Source organism: Melanerpes formicivorus, unplaced genomic scaffold, assembly GCF_026170545.1.
Source record: "Melanerpes formicivorus ecotype bairdi unplaced genomic scaffold, bMelFor1.0.p_v2 SCAF_9, whole genome shotgun sequence".
NCBI classification, from domain to species: domain Eukaryota; kingdom Metazoa; phylum Chordata; class Aves; order Piciformes; family Picidae; genus Melanerpes; species Melanerpes formicivorus.
Genome location: NW_027142361.1, coordinates 11,846,412 through 11,870,577, shown reverse-complemented (window position 1 = coordinate 11,870,577; position 24,166 = coordinate 11,846,412). Strand labels below are relative to the sequence as shown.

General features: G+C 52.6%; 1 protein-coding gene across 6 annotated transcripts in view; it reads right to left on the bottom strand.

The window, feature by feature from the left end:
* The window catches only part of PTK2B (protein tyrosine kinase 2 beta), a 56,341-nt gene that overhangs the window by 16,914 nt on the left and 15,261 nt on the right, over positions 1–24,166 (bottom strand). For all 6 annotated transcript variants that reach the window (XR_010987873.1, XR_010987872.1, XM_068143028.1 and 3 more), the window contains exons 2-13: positions 14,501–14,748; positions 7,276–7,454; positions 7,057–7,144; positions 5,951–6,030; positions 5,750–5,812; positions 4,941–4,995; positions 2,862–3,002; positions 1,577–1,651; positions 1,385–1,486; positions 424–541; positions 183–222; positions 46–92 (exon numbers count right to left, since the gene is read on the bottom strand). Coding sequence is in view for 4 of the 6 variants with exons in the window: in XM_068143028.1 (XP_067999129.1) it covers positions 46–92; positions 183–222; positions 424–541; positions 1,385–1,486; positions 1,577–1,651; positions 2,862–3,002; positions 4,941–4,995; positions 5,750–5,812; positions 5,951–6,030; positions 7,057–7,144; positions 7,276–7,454; positions 14,501–14,707 (1,195 nt within the window). In the remaining 2 variants the exon portion in view is untranslated. The remainder of the gene's footprint in view (positions 1–45; positions 93–182; positions 223–423; positions 542–1,384; positions 1,487–1,576; positions 1,652–2,861; positions 3,003–4,940; positions 4,996–5,749; positions 5,813–5,950; positions 6,031–7,056; positions 7,145–7,275; positions 7,455–14,500; positions 14,749–24,166) is intronic.

The window sequence follows — 24,166 nt, the reverse complement described above, 5'->3', positions numbered from 1 at the left end:
ATCCCCATGGCTGGTGGGAAGGGAGGAGAAGAGGCCGAAACTCACCCACGCTCACGCTGTCTGACAGTGTGGACTGTCTGTCCCCCAGGTGCCTATGGGGTGGGAGAAGATGGGGAGGTCAGAGAATGGGGTCGGGGGCAGCATGGAGTCCTAGCCCCACTGTGGGGTCTGGTGCTACTCACAGGGCTGGGATCTGTGGCAGGCTGATCCTCTTCCCTCTCTCTGCAAAGAGGACAACACAGTCATCTCCCATCAGCCTGACAGCTTCTGGGCCCCACCCAGCACCAGGACCACACAGGCAGGGAGTTGGTGGGTCTCAGCTGGGGGCATGGGTGATGCTGTAGCCATGGAGGGAGTGGGAAAGAGTTTGAAAGGGCACAAGTGGGGGAGTTTCCCAGGGTTGGTGCCCCTCAGGGTGCTCACCTCTCCTTGGGAAGACGATGAGTGAGGTTTCCAAGTCCCCTTGCAGCCTGCAGTAGCCATCGATGAGGTCAGCCATGTTCTCTGCCTCAGCCAGAGAAGCTGTCTTGATAGCCAGGGACTAGAGGAGATAGCCAAGGACTGGGTGAGCCCAGAGCTGGGGCAGGGCCATGCTGGGATGGGATAGTCCCTCCCTTGTCGCCACCTTGGGGTAGCTCAGTGAACAACTCCTTGCTCCACAGCACATCCTGGTTTCTGCAGCAGCATCCTTCCCAGCACCCCAGGACACCTTGGCCAACATATGCCTGGCATCAAACCACCCTCAGACAAGGATGACACCATGGGGTAGGGGCACCCCAGGGGTGGCTGGGATATCATAGAATCATAGAATTGTCAGGGTTGGAAAGCACCTCAAGGATCAGCCAGTTCCAACCCCCCTGCCATGGGCAGGGACACCTCACACCACATCAGGTTGCTCACAGCCACATCTAGCCTGGCCTTGAAAACCTCCAGGGATGAGGCTTCTACCACCTCCCTGGGCAACCTGTGCCAGTCTCTCACCACCCTCATGGGGAAGAACTTCTTCCTCACATCCAATCTGAATCTACCCATTTCTAGTTTTGATCCATTCCCTCTGGTCCTATCACTCCCTGACACCCTAAAAAGTCCCTCCCCAGCTTTCTTGTAGACCCCTTTCAGGTACTGGAAGGCCACCATAAGGTCTCCTCAGAGCCTCCTCTTCTCCAGTTCTCCCATCCTGTCCTCACAGGAGAGGAGATGCTTTGGAGGACGCTCTCCCCTTGGCCAGGGCTGGAGGCAGGAGCTCTCTTGGTGGAAACTGAGTCATCCACCACATCCTACCTAACTTACAAGGGTGCAATGCCACCCCAAGGCACTGGGAGATCCTCCTCTCCCACCCACACCCCCTCAGCACCTGGAGCAGCCTCTCCCCAAGACACCTTACCTGGGGGGTGCCACTGAGCACAAGTTGCAGGACTGCTTGTCCATCCTCCAGGCTGGAGCACTTGATGGACTTGATGTGCTTGAATTCAGCCAAGCAGGTGGGCTGGGGAGAGAGGCAGAGCCCCAGTGCTGATTTTAGCCCCCAGTTTAAGAGCAGCCACCCCCACCACTCCCCACCCAGCACCCACTATACCTTGGCCTCCTTGCTTGTCATCTGCCGGATGCCCTTGGGTCCAATGACCAGGTCCACTATGATGCTCCACCCTTGCTGGGAAGGGACAGCAGAAGGAGGAGGCAAACTTGGGGAGGGAAAGTAACCCCACAGCAAAGTCCAGCCCCTCCAAGCTGTTGCCATGTGTGAGACAGCTTGGGAGAAACCATCTTCCTTCAGGGACTTGGGGAAGGGATGGTTTGGAGAGGTGATGGTGGATGCTATAAAGGAGCCCAGCGTGGATGTTTTTCCTCATCCTGGCTCCAAAAGGCTTCCCAGTGCTCCTAGTTTGCCATATTCTGTGGTTCCCAGCACTCCTAGGTTACTGCTTTTTCACCCCAAAGGGGTTCAGTAAATATCAGGCCCCAGCTTGCAGCCACCATGCTTGGATTCCTGGGTGTGGAAGGTCCCCAGAGCCCCCAGGGCATCCCCAGCCCCTCTCAGCTTGCAGGATTCTCCAAAAAGAAGTCCCCAGAGCCTCCTCCTGCTGCAGGGGAGGGACAGAGATGCTCAGCTGCCCTCTGGGAGGTGATGCTGGGGGGTTGCATGGAGGTTGGGGATTATGTCTCCCTTTGGGGGACAGTGAGTGAGTTCCAAGCCTCCCTGCAAGGTCCAAGATGAGGGTGCCCAAGTCCCCATCATGAATCTGGGGAGCACAGCAAGGAGCAGCCCCCAGCAGGTTGGCTTTGTCCATGCTGTCCCTTGTGAACATCATGTTGGATTAGGTGACCTTTAAAGGCCCCTTGGTTTGTGCTGTCTAAACAGTGTCCTGCTGTGCATGGTCCCCAAACAGCTCAAGATCACCCTGATGGTTATGGTTGCATCTTCAGCAAGCCTCTGCTGGGTTTAAAGGCATGGGAGATCATAGAATGCTCTGGGTTGGAAGGGCCATCCAGAGATCATCTAGTCCAGGGTGCTGGGCCACCTCATTTAAGCTATATTCTTGCCTGGAAAGGTTGGACTAGATGATCCTTGAGGCCCCTTCCCACCTGGTATTCTATGAATGAATCTATCACCCTCCTGCAGCCTTGAGCACCAGCTTGTGGTGGAGGCTGTCCCTACCCTGCAGTGCTCCTCCCTGCACACTCCCTGGCACAGAGGGACACAGGTGAGCCTGGGCTCCAAAGTACCCTGGGCAGGGGGATGCCCTTGCATCACATCGCATCGCATCGCATCGCATCGCATCGCATCGCATCGCATCGCATCGCATCCTATGCCACCCCAGGCCAGCCCAGGCCAGCCCAGGCCCCACCATGGTCTGACTCACAATGAGCTCACAGTGGTAGCTCTCTTGGTCGATGTTGGCGAAGGTGGAGAGGGTGTGGAGGAACTTGAGGATGCAGTCCTCCTCACGCAGCAGGGCGTACTGCTGGAACGTCTGCTGGATCATCTTCCGGAACTGCCTGGGCTGTGGGCACAGCAGCCCTGAGCCCTGCTGCCAGCTGGCCAGGCCCACAGCAAGCGGCTCAGCAGCACCCAGGCACACCCAGGCACACCCCAACGTGCAGCCAAGAACGGGAGCTGCATATGGGCATGGCCACAGGAGGGCACACCCTGTCTGTCTGCTCCCTCACATGAGGGTGGGGGGGGGGGCAGAGCTCAGAACCACAGAATCACAGAACCATAGAACCATAGTCTCATAGAACCACAGAATCACAGAATCATAGAGTCATAGAACCATAGATTCTCAGAACCATAGAACCATAGTATCACAGAACCATAGACTCATAGAACCATAGATTCTCAGAACCATGGAACCACAGTATCATAGAACCATAGACTCTTAGAATTACAGAATCATAAAACCATAGAATCACAGAACCATAGACTCATAGAATCACAGAATCACAGAATCATAGACTCTTAGAAGTACAGAATCACAGAACCATAGAATCACAGAACCATAGAATCATAGAACCATAGACTCATAGAATCACAGAATCACAGAAGCATAGAATCATAGACTCACAGAATCATAGACTGTTAGACTCATAGAACCAGAGACTCTTAGAATGGTCCAGGTCAGAAGGAACCTCCAAAGCTCATCCAGTCCGACCTCCCCGCAGTCAGGGACGTCCCCAACTAGATCAGGTTGCTCAAGGCCTTGTAGAACCTCACCTTGAATATCTCCAGGGAAGGAGCCTCAACCACCTCCCTGAGCAACCTGCTCCACCATCCTCATAGTAAAGAACTTGTTTCTAACATCCAATCTAAATCTGCTCTTCTCTAGTTTGAAGCCATTGTCCCTTATTCTGTCACTGCAGGCCTTTGTAAACAGTCTCTCTCCAGCCTTCGGGTAGGCCCCCTTCAGGTACTGGAAGGCTGCTATTAGGTATCCCTGGGGTTTCCTCTTCTCCAGACTGAACAGCCCCAGCTCCCTCAGCCTGTCCTCATAGCAGAGGTGCTCCAATCTCCTGATCATTTTCATGATGAGGTTCAACCCAGCCAGGTCCTGGATCCTGCACCTGAGGCACAAGAACCCCATGAATGTTGCAGGTTTAGGCAAGTGGCTGCAAAGCTGCCTGGCAGAAAAAGACCTGGGGGTTCTGGTCAATAGCTGGCTGAAGCTGTTGTGTGCCCAGGTGGCCAAGAAGGCCAACAGCATCCTGGCTTGGATGAGCAATAGTATGGCCAGCAGGAGCAGGGCAGGGATCATCACCCTGTGCTGGGCACTGATGAGGCTGCACTTCGGATACAAGGTTCACTTTTGGGCTTCTCACTACAAGAAGGACATTGAGGAGCTGGAGTCTGTCCAAGGAAGGGATACAAAGCTGGTGAAGGGTCTAGAGCACAAGTCTTGTGAGGAGCAGCTGAGGGAACTGCAGTTGTTTGGTCTGGAGAAAAGAAGGCTCAGGGGAGACCTCCTCACTCTCCATGACTCCCTGAAAAGAGGCTGGAATGAAGTGGGAGTCAGTCTCTTCTCCCAAGGAACAAGTGACTGGACAAGAGGAAATGGCCTCAAATTGTGCCATGGAAGTTTAGGTTGGACATGAGAGGCAATTTCTTGTTTGAGAGGGCTGTCTGCCTAGAATAGGCTGCCCAGGGCAGTGGTGTAGTCCCCATCCCTAGAGGGATTGAAAAGCTGTATAGATGTGGTGCTGAGGGACATGGTTTACTGATGAGCTGGCAGTGCTGGGTTAACAGTTGGACTTGAGGATCTTGAAGATCTTTTCCCACCAGAACTACTCTGTCTGCACATGTGTGCATGGTGGTGCACCAGCAGGTGTGAGCAGCTGTGCCTGCACACACACACACGACCACACTTCACACACACACAAATGCACCCTCACACACCTCAGCAGACATGACCATGCACATCAAGCCACTCCTGCACACAGGCACTCACCTTCAGGTTCTCCTGCATCTGGCTGGGGAAGAAGAGGTCCAGGCCCACCTCCTTCCTGGAGAGCAGAGACCTCTCACACTCATTAATAGTCCCATGGGGACCCCTGGCTGCTGGGGACCTCCCTGGGGAGATGCAGACCAGCACAAGAGGGAGGTACCAAGCACAGTGGGTGCTGAGTGTCAAATGGGCTTTTCATGGGGGAGAAGCCACCCACCCAGAGCAGAATGAAGGGCTGAGGGGGGATGATGAGCTGCAGGGGGATGAGGAGAAGCAGGGAGATGAGGAGATGAGGAGGGATAATGAGCTGTGGGGGGATGAGGAGATGTGGAGGGATGAGGAGATGCAGGGGGATGAGGAGCAGCAGGGGGTGAGGAGCTGTGGGGGGATGAAGAGCTGTCAGGGGGATGAGGAGTTGTGGGGGGGATGAGGAGATGCAGGGGGTGAGGAGATGCAGGGGGATGAGGAGATGCAGGGGGATGAGGAGTTGTGGGGAAGGAGGAGTTTTGGGGAAGGAGGAGTTGTGGGGGAGGAAGAGTTGTGGGGGGAGGAAGAGTTGTGGGGGGAGGAGGAGTTGTGGGGGGAGGAGGAGCTGTGGGGGGGAGGAGGAGATGCAGGGGGATGAAGAGCTGTGGGAGGATAAGGATGAGGAGCTGTTGGGGGATGAGGAGCTTCAGGAGAATGAGGAGTTGCAGGGGGTATGAGGAGCTGCAGGGGGACATGAGGAAGGGCATCTGCATCACCCCAGCACCTTGAGGCCAAACGCTTGGGGTGAGGGGTTTGGGGGTACAGGATGGGCTGTGCCTACTCACTCCAAGAACTCGAAGTTGGACTTCTTATCCAGCGTGTTTTGGGGCATGTCCTTATAAAACCTCCTGCCAGAAGCAAGGGACGTCAGACAAGCACCCTGTGCCTGCATTCCCCCACCATGTGCCCATCCCTCTGTGGCCCCAGACCCTGCTGCCAGCCCTCCCCAGTTCTCCCAGTGCGGTGAGGACTGGGCACACACGTACCTGAGCTCCAGGCAGCCGAGCTGCAGGGCCATGCCCTCGCTCACCTTGCTGGCATAGTTCTGCATGTACTCACTGCGGAGCTGCCGGGGAGACCAGGGAGTCAGGAGACACAGAGTGGGGGTGCAGGATGCTCACGGGGGGTCAGGAGACAGAGAGGATGCTTGCAAGTGGTTAGGACACACAGGGGTGCTCACAGGATGCTCACAGGGGATTAGGAGGAAGAGGGGATACTTGCAGGGGATGCTAAGCAGAAGATACTTGCAGGAGATGCTCACAGGAGGTCAGGAAGTGGAGGGGATGCCGTCAGGGATGCTTGCATGAGGGGCACACAGGGGATGCTGTCAGGGATGCTTGCATGGGGGGCACACAGGGGATGCTGTCAGGGATGTTTTCACGGGGTGCCCACACAGGATGCTCTCAGGATGTTCACAAGGGATGCTCACAAGGGATACAGGGAATGCTCAAGGGATGCTTGCAGGGCAGGTTTGATGGGAGTGCTGGCAGGGGGTGGTCACAGGATGCTTGCAGGGATTTCTCACCAGGCTTGCTCACAATGGGTTAGGAGGTAGAGGGGATGCTGGCAGAGGGTGCTCAAAGGAGAGGCTCACAGGGGATGCTAGCAGGAGATGGAGAATGCTCACAAGGGATGCTGGTAGGGAATGCTTGCAGAGGATGCTCAGGGGATGCTCACAGGGGATTCTGGCAGGAGATGCTCACAGGGGATGCTAGCAGGGGATGTTCACAAGGGATGCTTGCAGGGGATTCTGGCAGGAGATGCTTGCAGGGTCTACACTCTTCCACACCCCACTCTGAGATATAGCAGGGTAAGGAGCATGGTGGAGGGGTTGGGACCTGAGCTGTCTGATGGGGGTGCACTGATCCAGCAGCAGGATGGGATCATAGGAGCTGCCCATAGGCTGCAGGTTGGGGGTTCAGCAGCTCGAGGTGAAGGTAAATGGGCTTCAAAGTCTTGGGACTCTTGGGAATCATGGGGTTTTTTTCTGGGCTAGGGAGGAGGAAACAACCTCCTGGATGTGGGGTGTGGGTTAGGGCAGTTGGAGAGTAGATCTTGTTGGGGCTAAGACAGCTCCAGGGTCACCTCTGACCTGCTGGTAGAAGTAGAGCAAGGTGGTCCTGTCCTCTTTGAAGCGCTCAATGAAGTCCTCTGGCAGGTAACGGATCTGGAGGTCATACCTAGCAACACAAGAAGCCCTCAGTGAGGAGCAGGCTGCTGGAGATTTCCACCAGCATGGGGCTCGGTGGTCCCCACATCCCTGCCTCGGAAGGGGTTTGGGGACACAGAGAGGGCCCATCAAGGGTCCTACCTCCACTCAGCCTCCAGATGCAGGCACTCATACTTCTCCTGCACTTCCCCCACTGTCAGGTCGGGGTGCAGCCAGTGGATCTCATCAGATTTGACGTGCTTGAGGCGCAGCCCGTAGCACTCGGCCAGCTTGATGTCGGGCCCGATGCAGCCGCTCACCAGGATGGACCTGATCACCTTCTGGGGTAGAAACGAGCAGGGCTGAGACCCAAGAATCCCCAGCTGAGCTCCAGAAGAACTTTAGATAGTGGAAGGATGTGGCCATTTGAGACTGTGCCTTTAAGAAAAGGGACAGTGCTGGGACACTCTGGCTGAATGTTTTGGAATATTAACAAAAACAATCAGATATTCTAAATGAATTTCATTGGTAGATTGGTAGAATGCAGTTTTAAATTTTGAGTTCAGTTGGAACTTTCCTCAGTTTGTCCCTTTCCTTCTCCCTTCCAGCTTGCCTGCTTCTGGGCTCCCTGCCAGAGCGACCCTGAACAGATAAGCAACTAATTCGCATGAGGCATAGTAGAATTCTGCTTTATTAATAATTACCTTTTCTCTCTTTCTAACCCTCTTTGGGAAAAAAGGGAGGTAGGGGGAGAGAAGGGGGGTACAGGGGGGAACCCTCCGGAGGAGGAGGGAATTTCATTCCTGTATTCTTGTTTTTTTTTTACTTTGATGTATATTTCTGCATATATCTTGTAAATACTGTATATTGTGTACATATCTTGCATTTTCCACATTGCTTGTAAAATATAGCATTTCCCTTGCTTCTCCGGGTGGGTTAGCTGTGGTTCTTTTTTTCCTCTTTGTGGGGGGGAGGAAGCTAGGCCTTCTCTCCAAACCACCACAAAGGACAAGGAGGAGAACTGTATGAATACAACAGAAATGTCCCTGGGGCAGAAGTGGCTGAGTCAGCAACCCTGGAAGGATTGAGAAAATAATGGAAATGTGGTGCTGAGGGACATGGTTCAGTGGTGAGCTGCCAGTGCTGGGTTAACACTTGGACTTGAGGATCTTAAATGTCTCTTCCAGCCCAAATGGTTCAATGATTTGATGTTGGAGGACACAACAGGGGAGGTGATTGTCCCCTTGCACTCAGCTCTGGGGAGGCCACACCTTGAGTATTATGTCCAGTTTTAGACTAGACTAGACTAGAATAGACTAGAATAGACCAGGTTGGAAGAGACCTTTGAGATCATCAAGTCCAACCTATCAACCAACACCATCTAATCAACTAAACCATGGCACCAAGCACCCCATCCAGTCTCTTCCTAAACACCTCCAGGGATGGTGACTCCACCACCTCCCTGGGCAGCACATTCCAATGGCCAATCTCTCTTTCTGGGAAGAACTTCTTCCTAACATCCAGCCTGAACCTCCCCTGGCACAGCTTGAGACTGTGTCCTTGTCGTGGGATGGAAGGTAAGGCCGAGAAGCCTCCTCCCTTCCCCCTTTGTAAAGTAAAAGGAAAAAAAATTGAAGGGAAAGGAAAAACAAACTCGCAAGCTGAATTAGCAAAGCAGTGGAGCTATATTTACAAAGCGATGTAGGGTTTGCAGGGAGATATTTACAAATTTACAATATCTACAATATATACAAAGATATACAACAGAGTAACACAGAAATGAGAGTGAACCCCTCTCGGCAGAGAGGGGGGTTCCCCACCTCCTCTTTCCCCTCTTTCCCCCCTTTCCCCAGATTAGGTTAGAAGAGAGAGAGAGCGAAAGAAAGAAGTTAAAAGCAGTTTTGTGTTAATTGGAAAGGAGTTAATACAGGCCTTATCAGTTTTTCTCTCAAGGCCGGAGCCTTGGCAGAAAGCCCAGCACAGGGACAGAGAGCAGCCGCACCGTAGAAAGGCGGAAGCAAGACTGAAGATAAGGTGCTGGAGAAACTCAGTATAGTCCCAGCTCAGAAAGGTGCTTCCTCCCACTCGTCCAATGAAATTAGTTTAGACTATTCCTTCCGTTTACCAACTTCCGTCCACCATATTCCCTTTCTTAAGGGGGCAACGTCAACCGGCCACAGTCCACCCCTTCTAAACAATTTCATTGGCTGTTCATACTGTCCATCTAATCCAAAACGATATTTACAGTTCGTGAGTAAATTTCATAGTCCATTCCGGCTATGCTCAGATGTAGATGATTCAAAAGTCCAAGAAAATCAGAAAATGAGAAAAATGGAAAACAGTTCATTTCTTCACTGATGAAGCGAAGAAAAGGGAAACAGGGAAATCTCAGGGTCTCTTAGTTGACTCAGGGCTCTCAGGGATCTCAGGGTTCGTGCACCGTAGATTCCTCGTTGATTCTTCCTCTGGACGCGATGTAGCTGTACAGCATTTTGAAATTAACTTCTTTCAGCTAAAGTTAAATTTCTTTGTGGAATACACTGAATTTCACCATTCTCTTGCATTACCCAATAAGTGTGACCCGGACCTTCAGCTGAAACCACCCCTCGGACAGGTTTAGCCTCTCCTGAGGGTGAAAATACCCAAACAGTTTTACCTAACAGATTCTTTTCTCTAACAACAGGAACTCTATCACCTTCTACTTTCTGTAGCAAATCTGAATGTGCAGGTCCAGCTCGGTTCACTGAACCTCTACTATTTACCAGCCAGGTTGCTTGTGCTAAATGTTTTTCCCAGTTTTTCAAAGATCCACCTCCCATGGCTTTGAGAGTGGTCTTCAACAAACCATTGTAGCGTTCAATCTTCCCTGAAGCTGGTGCATAGTAGGGAATGTGGAATATCCACTCAATACCGTGCTCTTTTGCCCAGTTCTTTACAAGGTTGTTCTTGAAATGAGTTCCGTTGTCTGACTCAATCCTCTCCGGAGTTCCGTGTCTCCACAGGATCTGTCTCTCCAGACCGAGAATGGTGTTGCGTGCAGTTGCATGTGGAACTGGATAAGTTTCCAACCATCCAGTGCTTGCCTCTACCATAGTAAGCACGTACTGCTTACCAGAACGAGAACGTGGTAGAGTGATGTAGTCAATCTGCCAAGCTTCACCATACTTGTACTTAGACCATCTGTCACCATACCACAAGGGCTTAAGTCGTTTTGCCTGCTTAATAGCAGCACAAATGTCACAGTCATGGATGACTTGAGTGATAGCATCCATGGAGATGTCTATGGATCTGTCACGAGCCCATTGGTATGTTGCATCTCTGCCTTGATGTCCTGACGAATCGTGAGCCCACCGAGCTAAGAATATCTCACCTCGGTGTTTCCAGTCGAGATCAAGATTAGAGTCCATGTCTACTTGAGAAACTCTTGCAGCTAGATCTGCCTGATGGTTGTGTTGCTGTTCCTCAGTAGCTTTGCTCTTAGGAATGTGAGCATCAATGTGTCTCACTTTCACTGGAATTCTCTCGATTCGATCAGCAATGTCCTGCCACAGGTTGGCTGCCCAAATGGGTTTTCCTTTTCTCTGCCAACCACTCTTCTTCCAGTTCTTTAGCCAACCCCATAGAGCATTGGCTACCATCCATGAGTCGGTGTAGAGATAAAGCTTTGGCCATCTCTCACGTTCACCATGTCGAGAGCTAGCTGGACAGCTTTTACCTCTGCGAACTGACTGGATTCTCCTTCCCCATCTTTCGCCTCTGCAACTCGGCGTGTTGGACTCCACACTGCAGCCTTCCACCTTCGCTTGTTTCCAACAAGACGACAGGAACCGTCTGTGAACAAAGCATATTTCTTTTCATCATCAGAGAGGTCATTGTAAGGAGGAGCTTCCTCAGCACGAGTTACTTTCTCCTCTGGAGGTTTAGCACAGTTGATGCCTTCAGGCCAACTTGAGATCACCTCCACTAGACCAGGTCTTTCAAGATTTCCCATTCGAGCTCTCTGTGTTATCAGAGCCATCCACTTGGACCAGGTTGAGTCTGTGGCATGATGTGGCGTGGATCCTTTGCCTTTGAACATCCAATTCAAAACTGGTAATCTGGGAGCTAGAAGAAGTTGTGATTCAGTTCCAATCACTTCAGAAGATGCTTTTACTCCTTCATAGGCAGCTAAAATTTCTTTCTCTGTTGGAGTATAATTAGCCTCTGAACCTCTGTAACCTCGACTCCAGAAACCAAGAGGTCGTCCACGTGTCTCCCCTGGAGCTTTTTGCCACAAGCACCAGGTTGGACCATTGTCACTTGCAGCCGTGTACAAAATGTTCTTAATGTCTGGACCATCTCGGACAGGTCCCAGACCCATTGCTTGAATTACCTCTTGCTTTATCTGGTCAAAGGCTGCTTGCTGCTCAGGTCCCCAGTGGAAGTGGTTTCTCTTTCGAGTCACATCATACAGAGGTTTCACAATTTGACTGTATCCAGGAATGTGTAGTCTCCAAAATCCCACTATCCCCAAGAAACGTAGGGTCTCTTGCTTGTTTGTGGGACTTGCCATGGTAGAGACTCTATTTACCACATCCACTGGAATGTGTCGGCGACCATCCTGCCACCGCACTCCCAGAAACTGAATTTCTGTGGTAGGTCCTTTCACCTTGTCTCGTTTGATGGCAAAACCTGCATTCAGAAGAATGTCAATGATTTTGTTACCTTTCTCGAAGACTTCCTCAGCAGTTTTACCCCAGACGATGATATCATCGATGAACTGGATGTGTTCTGGAGCACCTCCTTTCTCCAGAGCATCGTGTATCACCGCATGACAGATACTTGAGCTGTGGATCCAGCCCATTGGCAGCCTGTTGAAAGTGTACTGGATTCCTCTCCAGGTGAAAGCAAACTGAGGCCTGCATTCCTCTGCTATGGGAATAGAGAAAAATGCATTAGCAATGTCTATGGTAGCATACCATTTGGCCTCTTTGGATTCCAGCTCATACTGTAGTTCCATCATGTCTGGTACTGCTGCACTCATAGGTGGTGTCACTTCATTTAGGGCTCGGTAGTCTACTGTCAGACGCCAGTCTCCATTCTGCTTCCGCACAGGCCACACCGGACTGTTGAAAGGTGAATGAGTTTTGCTGACGACTTTCTGACTCTCCAACTGACGAATCAGATTCTGAATGGGCAACAAAGAGTCACGGTTGGTTCTGTATTGTCTGTGATGCACAGTCTGAGAAGCAACCGGCAATTTAATGTCCTGTATCTTATGTTGTCCCACAACTGCAGATTCATCAGAAAGTTCAGGTCTGGCAGACAGCTTCAATTTTTGTCCATCAATTTCTATAGAAGCTACTCCAAAAGCCCATTTGTAACCTCTAGGGTCTTTGAAACGCCCTTCTCTCAGAAAATCAATTCCCAAAATACAAGGTGCATCAGGTCCGGTCACAACTGTATGCTTTCTCCATTGTTTACCAGTTAAACTTATATTAACCTCCACTTTACTTAACTCTTGAGATCCACCAGTGACTCCCAGAATAGTTATAGACTCTGATCCCTGATAATTTGATGGTATTATGGTGCACTGAGCTCCTGTGTCAACCAAGGCCCTGTACTTCCGAAATTGTGAAGTGCCAGGCCACTGGATGTACACATCCCAATAGATTCTATTATCTCTGTTATCCCTCTCCTCCCCCTGGCGGGAGGCAGGGCACCCCTAGTTATGGGGAACATGCGCACATGTGCATTGCACATATTGTGCAGGGTTATAACTTTGCATGTTATAACTGGAGCCACTGTTGGAACCATAAGAGTCGTTCTGGGGAACTGTGGAAGTAACAGCTACCCTTCTGGTATTGCTACCTTGGGTTCTGCCACTTTGCAATTCCCTCAGTCTCCTGAAAAGATTAGAAGTTGGTTGGCCATCCCAGCGGTTCATGTTCTCACCAAACTGATCACGCAGAGTTATCCAAATAGTTCTACGTGATTGCCTTGGTGGTCTGTTTTGGAATGACCTGTTTTGGAATGTCCTGTTTTGGAATGACCTCCTTGGAGGACGTGTATTCCTCACAGATGAGACTTGTACCCACCTGGAGGAAGAATTGAAATTATCCCTTTGTGCCAATTGGGATATGGAGTTTCTAAATTCATCTTTTAACTCTCTTATGCAATTCTGAATATCACCAGACATCGTTTTAATGGCTGAAACCAAAGAACCACGTGTCATGCTATCCTCCAATTGTCTCATTTGATCACTGAATTGGCCAACCGTGGGAGAAGCTCCACCATAACTTCTCGATACAATTCTGCTTGCCAGAATGTTTGCATAATTAGAAGGAGCAAGTTTGATGATCTTTTTAGCAAGACCAATACCCACAGGAATGTCATCAGGATTCATAGTTTCATGTTCACCATAGAGTAGCTCTCTAACAGCAAATTCCCTCAAGCGCTTAATTCCCTCATCTATGGTAGTCCAGGGTTTAGGATTCCAGGGAAGATCATCTCGGGAAGGGTATCTCAGGGCAACCGCTATTAAAAGGCGTATCCACAGATTAACCTTACCGAGAGCTTCACCTAGATGTCTATCTATTCCATTGTCCCTTGAGAGAGTTCCTAACTGAGCTGCTGACTTGTCTCCAACTGTTAGAGCTGAAGCACCTGTATCATAACACCTACTAAGCCAAGCTAGAACTGGCTCCTTATCTGTCCTTCCGTTTACCAACTTCCGTCCACCATATTCCCTTTCTTAAGGGGGCAACGTCAACCGGCCACAGTCCTCTTGTTCTGTTGGTGGTTGCCTGGGAGAACAGACCGATCCCCACCTGGCTACAACCTCCCTTCAGGTAGTTGTAGACAGCAATAAGGTCTCACTGCAGGAGAGATGTGGAGGTGCTGGAGCCAGTGCAGAGGAGGGCAAGGAAGCTGCTGAAGGGCCTGGAGAATAAATCTTATGGAGAGTGACTGAGGGAGCTGGGGATGGTTAGCCTGTAAAAGAGGAGGCTGAGGGGAGACCTCATTGCTGTCTACAACTACCTGGAAGGACGTTGTGGAGATGCTTGTGCTGGTCTCTTCTCACAGGTAATTAGTGACAGAACAAGAGGGAATGGCCTCCAGCTAAGACTGGGTAGGTTTAGACTGGACATTGGGGAAAAAAATTTCCCAGCAAGAGTAGTCAGGGATTGGAAGGTGCTGCCCAGGGAGGTGCTTGAGTCACCAAGCCTGGATGTGTTTAAAGGTGATTTGGATGTGGTGCTTGGGGACATGGTTTAGGGGTGACCCTTGCAGAGTAGGGTTGTTGGTTGGACTTGGTGATCCTGAGGCTCTTTTCCAGCCTGAATGTTTCTGTGATCCTGTGAGCAGCTTCCCCTCCCCACCTCTGCACACTGCTCTGCCCACCTACCCGGATCTCTGTTGTCACGGAGCATTTAACCAGCTTGAAGTTCTTCCCCATGTTGAAGCTGTTGCTGTAGAAGCAGACCTTGAGGATGCGCATCTCCTCCTTGTCCATCTCCAGCGTCCCCATGCCTAGAGAGGTCTCCAGCGTCCCAGCCAGGCTGCGAGAGGAGCTGCTCCGCGGGCGGCCCAACGCATCGGGGATGGCCGACATCCTCACCACGCCCGGGGTCCTAGGAGCTGAGCATCCCTTCCCTGAAGGAAAGACACTGTAGTGGTGTGGTGGGGACCCTGCAGATGAGGAGTCTCTGTGTGGGGTGATGAGAGGGCCAGGGGAAGGGGGATAAGCAAGGACAGGCAGCGATGGGGATAGTGGAGACAGGCCAGGGTGGGTGGGGAAAGGGAGAGATGGAAATGGAGGAATCTAGAGATGGAGAGAGAAAATAAAGCTCCTCTGAGCAGTGCTTTGTGTCCTCCAGAGCTATGTGGAGGACTGTGTCCCTGTCACCTCCTCTGTGTCCTTTTCACTCCCAAAACAATATCCCTGTGTCCTTTGCCACTTCCAGGGCAGTATCTTTTGTCCTACCCAAAGTTCACTCACTAGGCTGCTTCCAAGCTAGAGCTTGGCTCTTGAGTTAATGATTAAACATCTGAGAAGCTGTTTGAAAATTGGAGTGTTGCAGCTCTGGTGTGCATCAAGCTGGTTTGGAACACCAAAGGGTCCTATTGCGGCTCTGAGGACCCTGACAAGTGAGCTTGTGTGAATCTCCTCAGGTTTAACAAGGTCAAGTCCTGCACCTGGGTGAGGGCAATGCCTGGTATCAATCCAGGCTTGGGCATGAAGGGATGGAGAGCAGCCCTGCTTCAGGATGAGAAGGACCTGGAGTTGCAGGTGGGTGAAAAGCTGGGCAGGAGCCCACAATGTGCACTCACAGCCCAGAAGACAACGACCTCCTGGGCTGCATCCAAAGCAGCATGGGCAGTAGGTAAAGGGAATGCTGTCCCTCTGCTCTGCTTTGGTTATTCCCCACCTGCAGTGCTGGGTCCAGCACCAGGGTCCTCGGCACAGGAGAGATATGGACCTGCTGGAACAGGTCCAGAGGAGACTGCAAAAATAATGTAAAGGGCTGGACCCCCTCTGTTGTGAGGACAGGCTGAGAGAGTTGAGGTTGTTCAGCCTGGAGAAGAGAAAGCTTTGGGGAGACCTTCTTGTGGCCTTTCAGTACTTAAAGGGGCCTGTAAGGAAGCTGGGGATAGACTTCAGCAGAGCCTGTTGTGACAGGACAAAGGCTGATGGTTTAAAACTACAAGAGGGAAGATGCAGACTAGAGAGAAAAGAAAATAAATGTTTATGCTGAGGGTGGTGAGCTCCTGGCTCAGGCTGCCCAGGGAGATGGCAGAAGTTCCATTCCTGGAACCATTCCAGGTCAGGCTGGACTAGGCTCTGAGCAACCTGCTTCATTTGAAGGTGTCCCTGCAGGGGGGTTGGGCTAGATGATCTTTTAAGGTCCCTTCCCACCCACAACCATTTTGTCATCTGAGGATTCTATGACCTGATCAAGGCAGCAGCAATGAGCTGGGACCCCCTCACCTCCATCAGCAGGACATGAGCTCACAAGCATTTTCACATCAGGTTTTGGGGTTTAATTGTCTTTCCTTTGCAGCAGTGTCTCAGGCTGCAGAGGGAGGATCTTGCAGCAACCCACATCCTTTGCAGAACACCCCTATGGGCAGCTCTCTGCAGGTGAGGAAGCTCTTAGCCAGGTCCCTTTCTCATACTCACTGCAAGGACTGGCTGAAGCAGGGGAAAGCAGGGCATCCTCCCTGTCCCTGGGCCATGCCAGGAAAGCTGAGGCCACCCCTGCAAGTGACATCATGGACACCACGTCCCTGAGCAATGCTAGCCCACAGATGACATCCATGCTGTGGCCACTGAGCATCACACTGTGCTGGATGAGAGTTTCCTGCTCAACCAGACTTAACAGGGTCAAGCTAAATAAGTAACCCTCTGCCCCAGCTCAGCAGCTTGTGCAGAGATGCTTCACTTCTGGGTTTATCACAGCTCTTGCTGCTCTGCAGAAGAAGCTGGTACCCAAAGAGCTTCTCCTTCCCAGAAACACCTAAAATAAATCATCAAATCACAGAACAGTTTTAGTGGGAAGGTACCTTTAAAGGTCCTCTAGTCCAGCTCCAGATGTCCCTGAGGAGGGACATCTTCAACGAGATCAGGTTGCACAGAGCCCCATTCTACCTGACCTGGAATGTTTCCAGGGATGGGGCTTCTACCACCCCTCTGAGAAACATGGGCCAGGGTCTCACCACGCTCAGTGTGAACAGTTTCTTCCCTCGCTCTAGTCTGAATCTCCCCTCTTTTAGTTTAAAACCATCAGCTCTTGTCCTGTCATGACAGGCCCTGCATCCTCTGGGTTTCAGAGGGGATGTCAAGGTGGGGACAACTGTCCAGGCCAGCCCCTGGAACCACACTCTGTTAAGAGCAGTGATGCCTGACTCAGGAAGCATGCTGCTATTTCTCAGGGCACATGAACTAAAGGTATTTTGCTTCAGCAAAGAGGGCACTTCTGTTTACTCACTTTCTCCTCATTGTCTGCTCTCTTCATCCAGCCCCATTACCATGACACATCCCCTCATGCTCTCACGGAGCACAGGAGCCAGCACCAGGGCTAAATGTCCCCTCTGTGTCCCTGAACTGATAAATGATGATGCTGGGGAGCAGGATGCAGAGAGCATCCCACAGATCACATCTCGCAGAGAGCATCCTGCTGCCTCAGAGCAGCATCTCCAACCATCATGGCGGGAGATGGACAGGGCTGGAGGCAACCATCATGAACAAGGCCACATCCTACATTTCCATGTGCCCTGAAGTCCAGCAGGGACCCAAGGAATGGCTTCAGTCTCTCCCATGGTCTCCCAGCCCCTGCATGTCCCAGGCTCACACTCTCCCCTCCTGTATCCCTTGCCTGGGCCAAGATGCTTGACCAAAATAAAGCCATTAAGGGCAGGGAAGGCACTGCCTGCACCCTGCCTGTGTGACACATCCCCAGGGCCACATGGCTGGAGGGGATGTGTCCCATATAGACCCGGCCATACTCTGCCCCTTTGCTTCAGGGCTGAAGAAGGGTCCACAGCCACACTCACCTCCCCCTGCCCACTCACTTCCCCTCCAGCACGGGGACATGTACCCAGTGGGGACAGCCATGACACAGCCTCAGTCACACACACAGGGACGAGGAGCCCAGGAAACGAAACTGAGTGCTTGCATCACCCCAACAACCTTCTTGCTGCAGCCTCTCTGCATCCCCTGTGGCAAGCCCCCCACTTGTGAGCGACACCCCAGAGGCTCCTGGTGGCAGCTCGGAGCCACCTCCTGCCCCACACCCCAGGCACAGCCGCAGACCAGGAAGTTTTTCCGGGCACCCTCATGCTGTTGGAAACGTTTGGTGCCCCCGGGGCTGGTTCCTCCAGCTCCATCCTAACACCCCCGACAACACAATCGGGCTGATGGCCAGGGCCACCGTGACACGCTGAGAGCCCAGGAAGCCTCTTCCACTGGGGAAAGTTTGCCCGTTCTCAGCCTTCCACTCACCTCACGGAGGGGAGGCTCTTGGTCTCACCATCACCCCCTGAGGCACCGGCAGGGGCAGGCAGGGCAAGGGGGCGCAGGAGGCAAGCGACCCTTGCAGCGAGATGGCTGTCCCCTCCGTCCCCTTTGTCCCCGGGCTGAGGATGAGCCGCGGGAGCCCTGAGCTTCCTGCTGCGGCTGACAAGGGCGCGCAGAGGCATTTGCATAGCAGCCAGGCGCTGGGGCACGGCCACCCACGTGAGCCTGACATGCCCACGGGGAAGCTGAGGAACAGCTCACCCGGCCTGGGAGCACACTTTGAATTCCAAGACAATCCTCCCAGGCTGGGTGAGCTGTCCCTCAGCTTCCCCAGCCCTATGCCAGGCCCCGGGATGCAAGCAGGGAGCTGAGCAAGCAACCAGCGTCCCCCTGCGCTGCAAACCCAGGTCCCACCAAGCAATGCCACCAGCACACGGTGCCCGTGCTGGCTGGCACAGCTTGCCCAGGGAGGTTGTGGATGCCCCCTTCCTGGAGGTATTGAAGGCCAGGGGTGGATGAGGCCTTGAGCAACCTGGGCTAGAGGAAGGTGTTCCTGCCAGTGTCAAGATGATCTTTAAGGTCCTTTCCTACCCAAACCATTCTATGAATCCAAATCAAGGACCCAGGGGGTGGGGGCAATGGTGACCTGTGACTTACCCCAGCCACCCAGGAGGGTCTCCAGTTGCTAAACCAGCCTGTGGGTTCCACCATCCCTCACACCAGGACACAGCACATCCCTTCCTGAACTATCCTGCCCCTTCTAAGTTGGATCCTGGCTCCATCCAAGGAAAATTGAGCCCCCAGAGTAACAAAGGGAGCCCAGCTTGAGTCATTCTATTTTCTCACTGGCAGGGATATCACAGGCAGGGCTGCCTGCTCTGCCTCCAGCCCTTCCTCTATCTATGCAGGTATTTAAATGACTCATCACATTAGTGCTCATTCCAGGGGAACAGGCAGGCTCTTACCCTGTTTGGCACCCACAGCATCATCCCCCAGCCCTGCTTTGGTACCAAACTCAGTGATTTTCCACTATCAAACTGGGAGTGGGGATGGGGGCTCTCCAAAAGATCATCTACTGTGGTCTGACCACCCCACCACACTCCAAGACTTCACTCTCCTTCCTCATATCGACCCCAAAATCTGCCTTGCCTAGCTCCCATCCATCACTCCAGTCCCTAGGAGCAGGTTTTTACCTCCCCACCACAGATCCTGGATAGGGATCAAGGCCTGGCAACACAAAAACATGCCTCAGGGTGCTGCCAGGACCTCCATGATGGCTGGGAGCCAAGATTCAGTGAGATCTGAGCCTCTGCTGTGCTGTGTAATGCAGATTGTCCTGCCTCCTTCCACATCTCATTCCTGACCTCCTTCCCCTCTTCCCCTGGTCCTGCCCATCGGGGGCATTTCTCCATGAGGGTTCATCCATGAGGGACCTCACCCATCCCAGCACATTCCTGGCACATGCATGATGCTGTCAGCTTGGCAGTGGGATGTGATGGCCTTTGGAAGTGGGATATGAGGTGGGATGGCAGTTGGGAGTGTGGCTCAGTGGTGGGAGCCGCCGGGGGTCCACCAGGACAGTCCTACCACCTTGGTTCCCACCCTGGGCAGGCAGCACTGGGGACTGAGGGCTCCTCACATGATGTCCCTGCAGAGGAAGACAGAGTTTTGCAAAGCACAGGAAATGACACAGGCTCTGGCCAGCAAGGTCAGGCCGCCTGGGATGTGGCTGAAGCAGAGGTGCTGTCCCCTCTGCTAAGGGAACCCAAAACACCACCCATTGCTGGCACCCGAGCCCCTGGTGCAGCAGCCCCCCCCAACAGCCACAAACACCTCACACAGACAACAAGAACCACCCAGACCTCCTCAGGCCCATGTCTGTGGCACTTGTCACAGCCCAAGAGCCCTCATCCTGCTCCCTGTAGGGGTTTATCCTCCTCCCAGTCAGGCATCTCCCTTGTCAGACTGGATAACATCAGTGTGGCTGGTTTGGGGTGCAAGGCTGGGCATGAACCTGCATCCCATCTTCCGTCACATCTCACCTCATCTCATCTCACCCTGCATCTCATTGCTCCCCACATCCCATCTACTCACTCATCCCATATCCCCTGCATTCCATCTCCCCTTGCACCCCCTCTCTTTCTGCATCTCATTGCTCCCCACATCCCATCTACTCATTCATCCCATCTCCCCCTGCACCCCATCTCTTTCTGCATCTCATTGCTCCCCACATGCCATCTACTCACTCATCCCATCTCCCCTGCATCCCATTGCTCCCTACATCCCATCCCTCCCTGCATCCCCTATCCCCACGCATCCCCTTGCTCCCCACTTATCATCCCTCCCCACACCCCATTTCTGCCCACATCCCATTTCCCCTCGCATCCCACCTCCCCACGCACTCCGGCTGCCCCTTTAGCCCACTTTCCCTGCATCCCCTGGCCCCTCAGATCCCATCTCCCGTGCTGACCTCCCGACCTGCAGGGGGCCAGCGGCGGACGGGGCGCGCAGCAGCGCCGGCATTCCCGGGGAATGGGGAACGGCACCCAGGGAGCTGCTGCCACAGCCCACGCCAGGCAGCTCAGCTGGAGGGGCTGACTCAGGCTACAGGGGAAAAGATCTCCGTGTTCCCGGCACAGCGCGGAGCTGTTTATCTGGAGCCAGGGATGGGATGAGGAAGGACCATCTGGGAATGAATGGCTCTGGCAAGCTGCCAGCGGGACCAGTCCTCCTGGGGGCTGCCGAGGTGCTGCTGCAAGGTTCCCCGTGAGGGGGCACCGGGAACGGGGGGATGGCAGACACCCTACCCCACCCCACTTTCCTTGGCCATGGTCAATGTGGTGCCTGGACCTGAAGACAAAATGTCCCTCCCAGCCAACTCCCATGAGAGAGAACCTTGGATGGGAAGAAAGGATGGAAAAGGGAAGGCTGCACCTTGAATACTGGGTTCAGGTTTAGGCCCCTCACTTCAAGGAGAACATTGAGGTGCTGGAGAGTGTCCAGGAAAAGGCAAAAAACTGGTGAAGAGCACAAGTTTTGTGAGGAGCAGTTGAGGGAACTGGAGAAAAGGAGGCTCAGGGGAGACCTTCTCACTCTCTACAACCCCCTAAAAGGAAGTGGGAGCATGGTGTGGGTTGGTCTCTTCTCCCAAGGAGCAACTGATAGGGCAACAGAAAATGGCCTCAAGTTGCAGCAGGGAAGGTTTAGGTTGGACTTGAGGAACAATTTCTTCCCAAAAAGGGCTGTTAAGCTCTGAAAGAGATGGCCCAGGATAGTGGTGGAGTCCCCATCCCTGGAGAGGTTTAAAATCCCTGTAGATGTGGCTCTGAGGGACATGGTTTAGTGGTGACCTGGCAGTGCTGGGTTAATGATTGGACTCAATGATCTTAAAGGCCTCTTCTAACCAAAATCATTCTGTGATTCTATGATTTCAGATGCAAGGTTTGCTGCAATGATCCATTCTGCTCTCCATCCATGGAGATTTTCCTGCCAGAATTACTTGAGTGTTGCTCCTTGGCCATGCCAGAGCCATCAGCTTCACCATGCTGCTCCAGCTAGGAGCAATCCCCAGGGAAAATACACCCTCCAAGCAGGCCCACAGGCTTTGCAGGAAGAGGAGTTCACCTTAAATCCCTCATATTTCATGTCAGGAGAGAAACAAGTCACATCAGAGCCACAAAAGCTGTGGGTTTAGCCTCCTTTTTATCCTCTTCTTCTCTCTGCCTGCAGCCAGACAGAAGATAATTCATGGACATGCTCTAAGATCTGGTTTCCAGCCTGCCCTGCTAAGAGATCAAGGTCCCATAGCCCCACAGAGGTTCAATCCTGTATCTCAGGGGCCACCCTGGGGCTCCCATTCATTCCTACAATCAATAATGTGATCACAGAATCATAAAAGTGGTTGGAAAAGATCTCCAAGATCACCAAGTCCAACCATTAACCTGGCACTGCCAGGTCACCACGAATGCATGTCCCTCAGCACCACAGCTCCATGACTTTTCAATCCCTCCAGGGATGGACACTCCACCACTGCCCTGGGCAGCCTGTCCTAGGCCTTGACAATGCCTTTGTGTAAGAAATTCTTCCTCATGTCCAACCTAAACTTCCCCTGACACAACTTGAGGCAGTTTCTTCTTGTTCTTATCATTCAACACACGGTTTTTGTTTTCTACATCCACAACCAAACGTAGGTCCAACACTGCTCCAGCCATGAACAATGACCCTGTGGTAGAAGCAGAAGGGTCAAATATGCCAACAGTCTGGAAGAGCTCCCAAAATCATAATAGTATCATAGTATCAGTCAGGGTTGGAAGGGACCACAAGGATCATCTAGTTCCAACCCCCCTGCCATGGGCAGGGACACCCCACACTAGATCAGGCTGGCCAGAGCCTCATCCAGCCTGCTCTTAAACACCTCCAGGGACAGGGCTTCAACCACCTCCCTGGACAACCCATTCCAGGGCTTCACCACTCTCATGGTGAAGAACTTCCTCCTCACGTCCAGCCTGAATCTCCCCACCTCTAGCTTCATTCCATTCCCCCTAGTCCTATCACTACCTGATATCCTGATCACAACAAGAGGGCTCTGCAAGCCCTTGAGGACAGCTGTAGGAGGGATTGTAGAAAAGCTTCATGCTCTGGGATGATGCAGGAGGACAGGACTGAAGCAGCATACAGAACCACAGAATTAGCCAGGTTGGAAAATACTTTTGAGATCACCGAGTCCTACCTATCACCCAACACCATCTAATCAACTAAACCATGGCACCAAGTGCCTCATCCAGTCTCTTTTTAAACCCCTCCAGTGATGGTGACTCCACCACCTCCCTGGGCAGCACATTCCAATGGCCAATCTATTTTCTGTGAAGAATTTCTTCCTCACATCCAGCCTGAACCTCCCCTGGTGCAGTTTGAGTCAGTGTCCTCTCCTTCTGTCACCGGTTGCCTGGAGTTGGCTGGCAGGGCTCAAGCTTCCCCACCAAACCAAACCATCCAAGCTCATGCAACACCATCAGGCTAAAAATAAGCCCAGAGCAGCACTGAAAGCCTCCCCTCAGGGAAGGGGAATCAGCTTCCTGGGAACAGGGTGGGCGTATTTCCCTGTAACCTTTCTGCAGGAGGAGGAAGTGGAGCGGGCGAGGGCTTGCAGCAGCGTTTTTGGCACGGCAGGAAGCCTGCTGGAGGCCCTGGTCGCTAAGCATTCCGGTCGCCAAGCAACCCAGGAGAGGCTGCTCCTGCTTCCTTTGGGGAGGGAGAGGGGAAAGGAAACGAGAGGGGCTGGGGTGCAAACTCCTTCTGGGGGTCTGGAGTCCCCATCCCTGGGAGGGATTTGATAGAGGTGCTGAGTGATATGGTTTAGAGCCACCTGGCAGGGCTGGGTTAATGGTTGGACTTCATGATTTTAAAGGTCTTTGGGGAAGGAGAGGGGAAAGGAAAGGAGAGGGGAAAGGAAAGGAGAGGGGAAAGGAAAGGAGAGGGGAAAGGAAAGGAGAGGGAAAAGGAAAGGAGAGGGGAAAGGAAAGGAGAGGGGAAAGGAAAGGAAAGGAGAGGGGAAAGGAAAGGAGAGGAGAGGGGAAAGGAAAGGAGAGGAGAGGGGAAAGGAAAGGAGAGGAGAGGGGAAAGGAGAGGAGAGGGGAAAGGAGAGGGGCTGGGGTACAAACCCCTTCTGAGGTTCTGGAGTCCCCATCCCTGGGAGGGATTGGATAGAGGTGCTGAGTGATATGGTTTAGAGAGACCTGGTAGTGCTGGGTTAATGGTTGGACTTCATGATCTTAAAGGTCCCTTCCAACCAAAACCAGTCCATGATTCTGTGTGTGAGGCTTGAGGGAGCTGACACTGGGCATCAGCTGCAGGATGTGGCCAGCATCACCGTTCCAAGGTACCTGCCAGAGTCAGAAAACCCCTTTTGTGGGTGCACTTACATCAGTTCCACTTACATTTGAGTGAGCAGGGTCATCTTAAACAAGCTCTGTCCAACCTGACCTGGAATTCTTCCAGGGATGGGGCATCTGAGATGTCCCAGCTCACTGAAGAGGGGGTTGGACTAGAAGAATT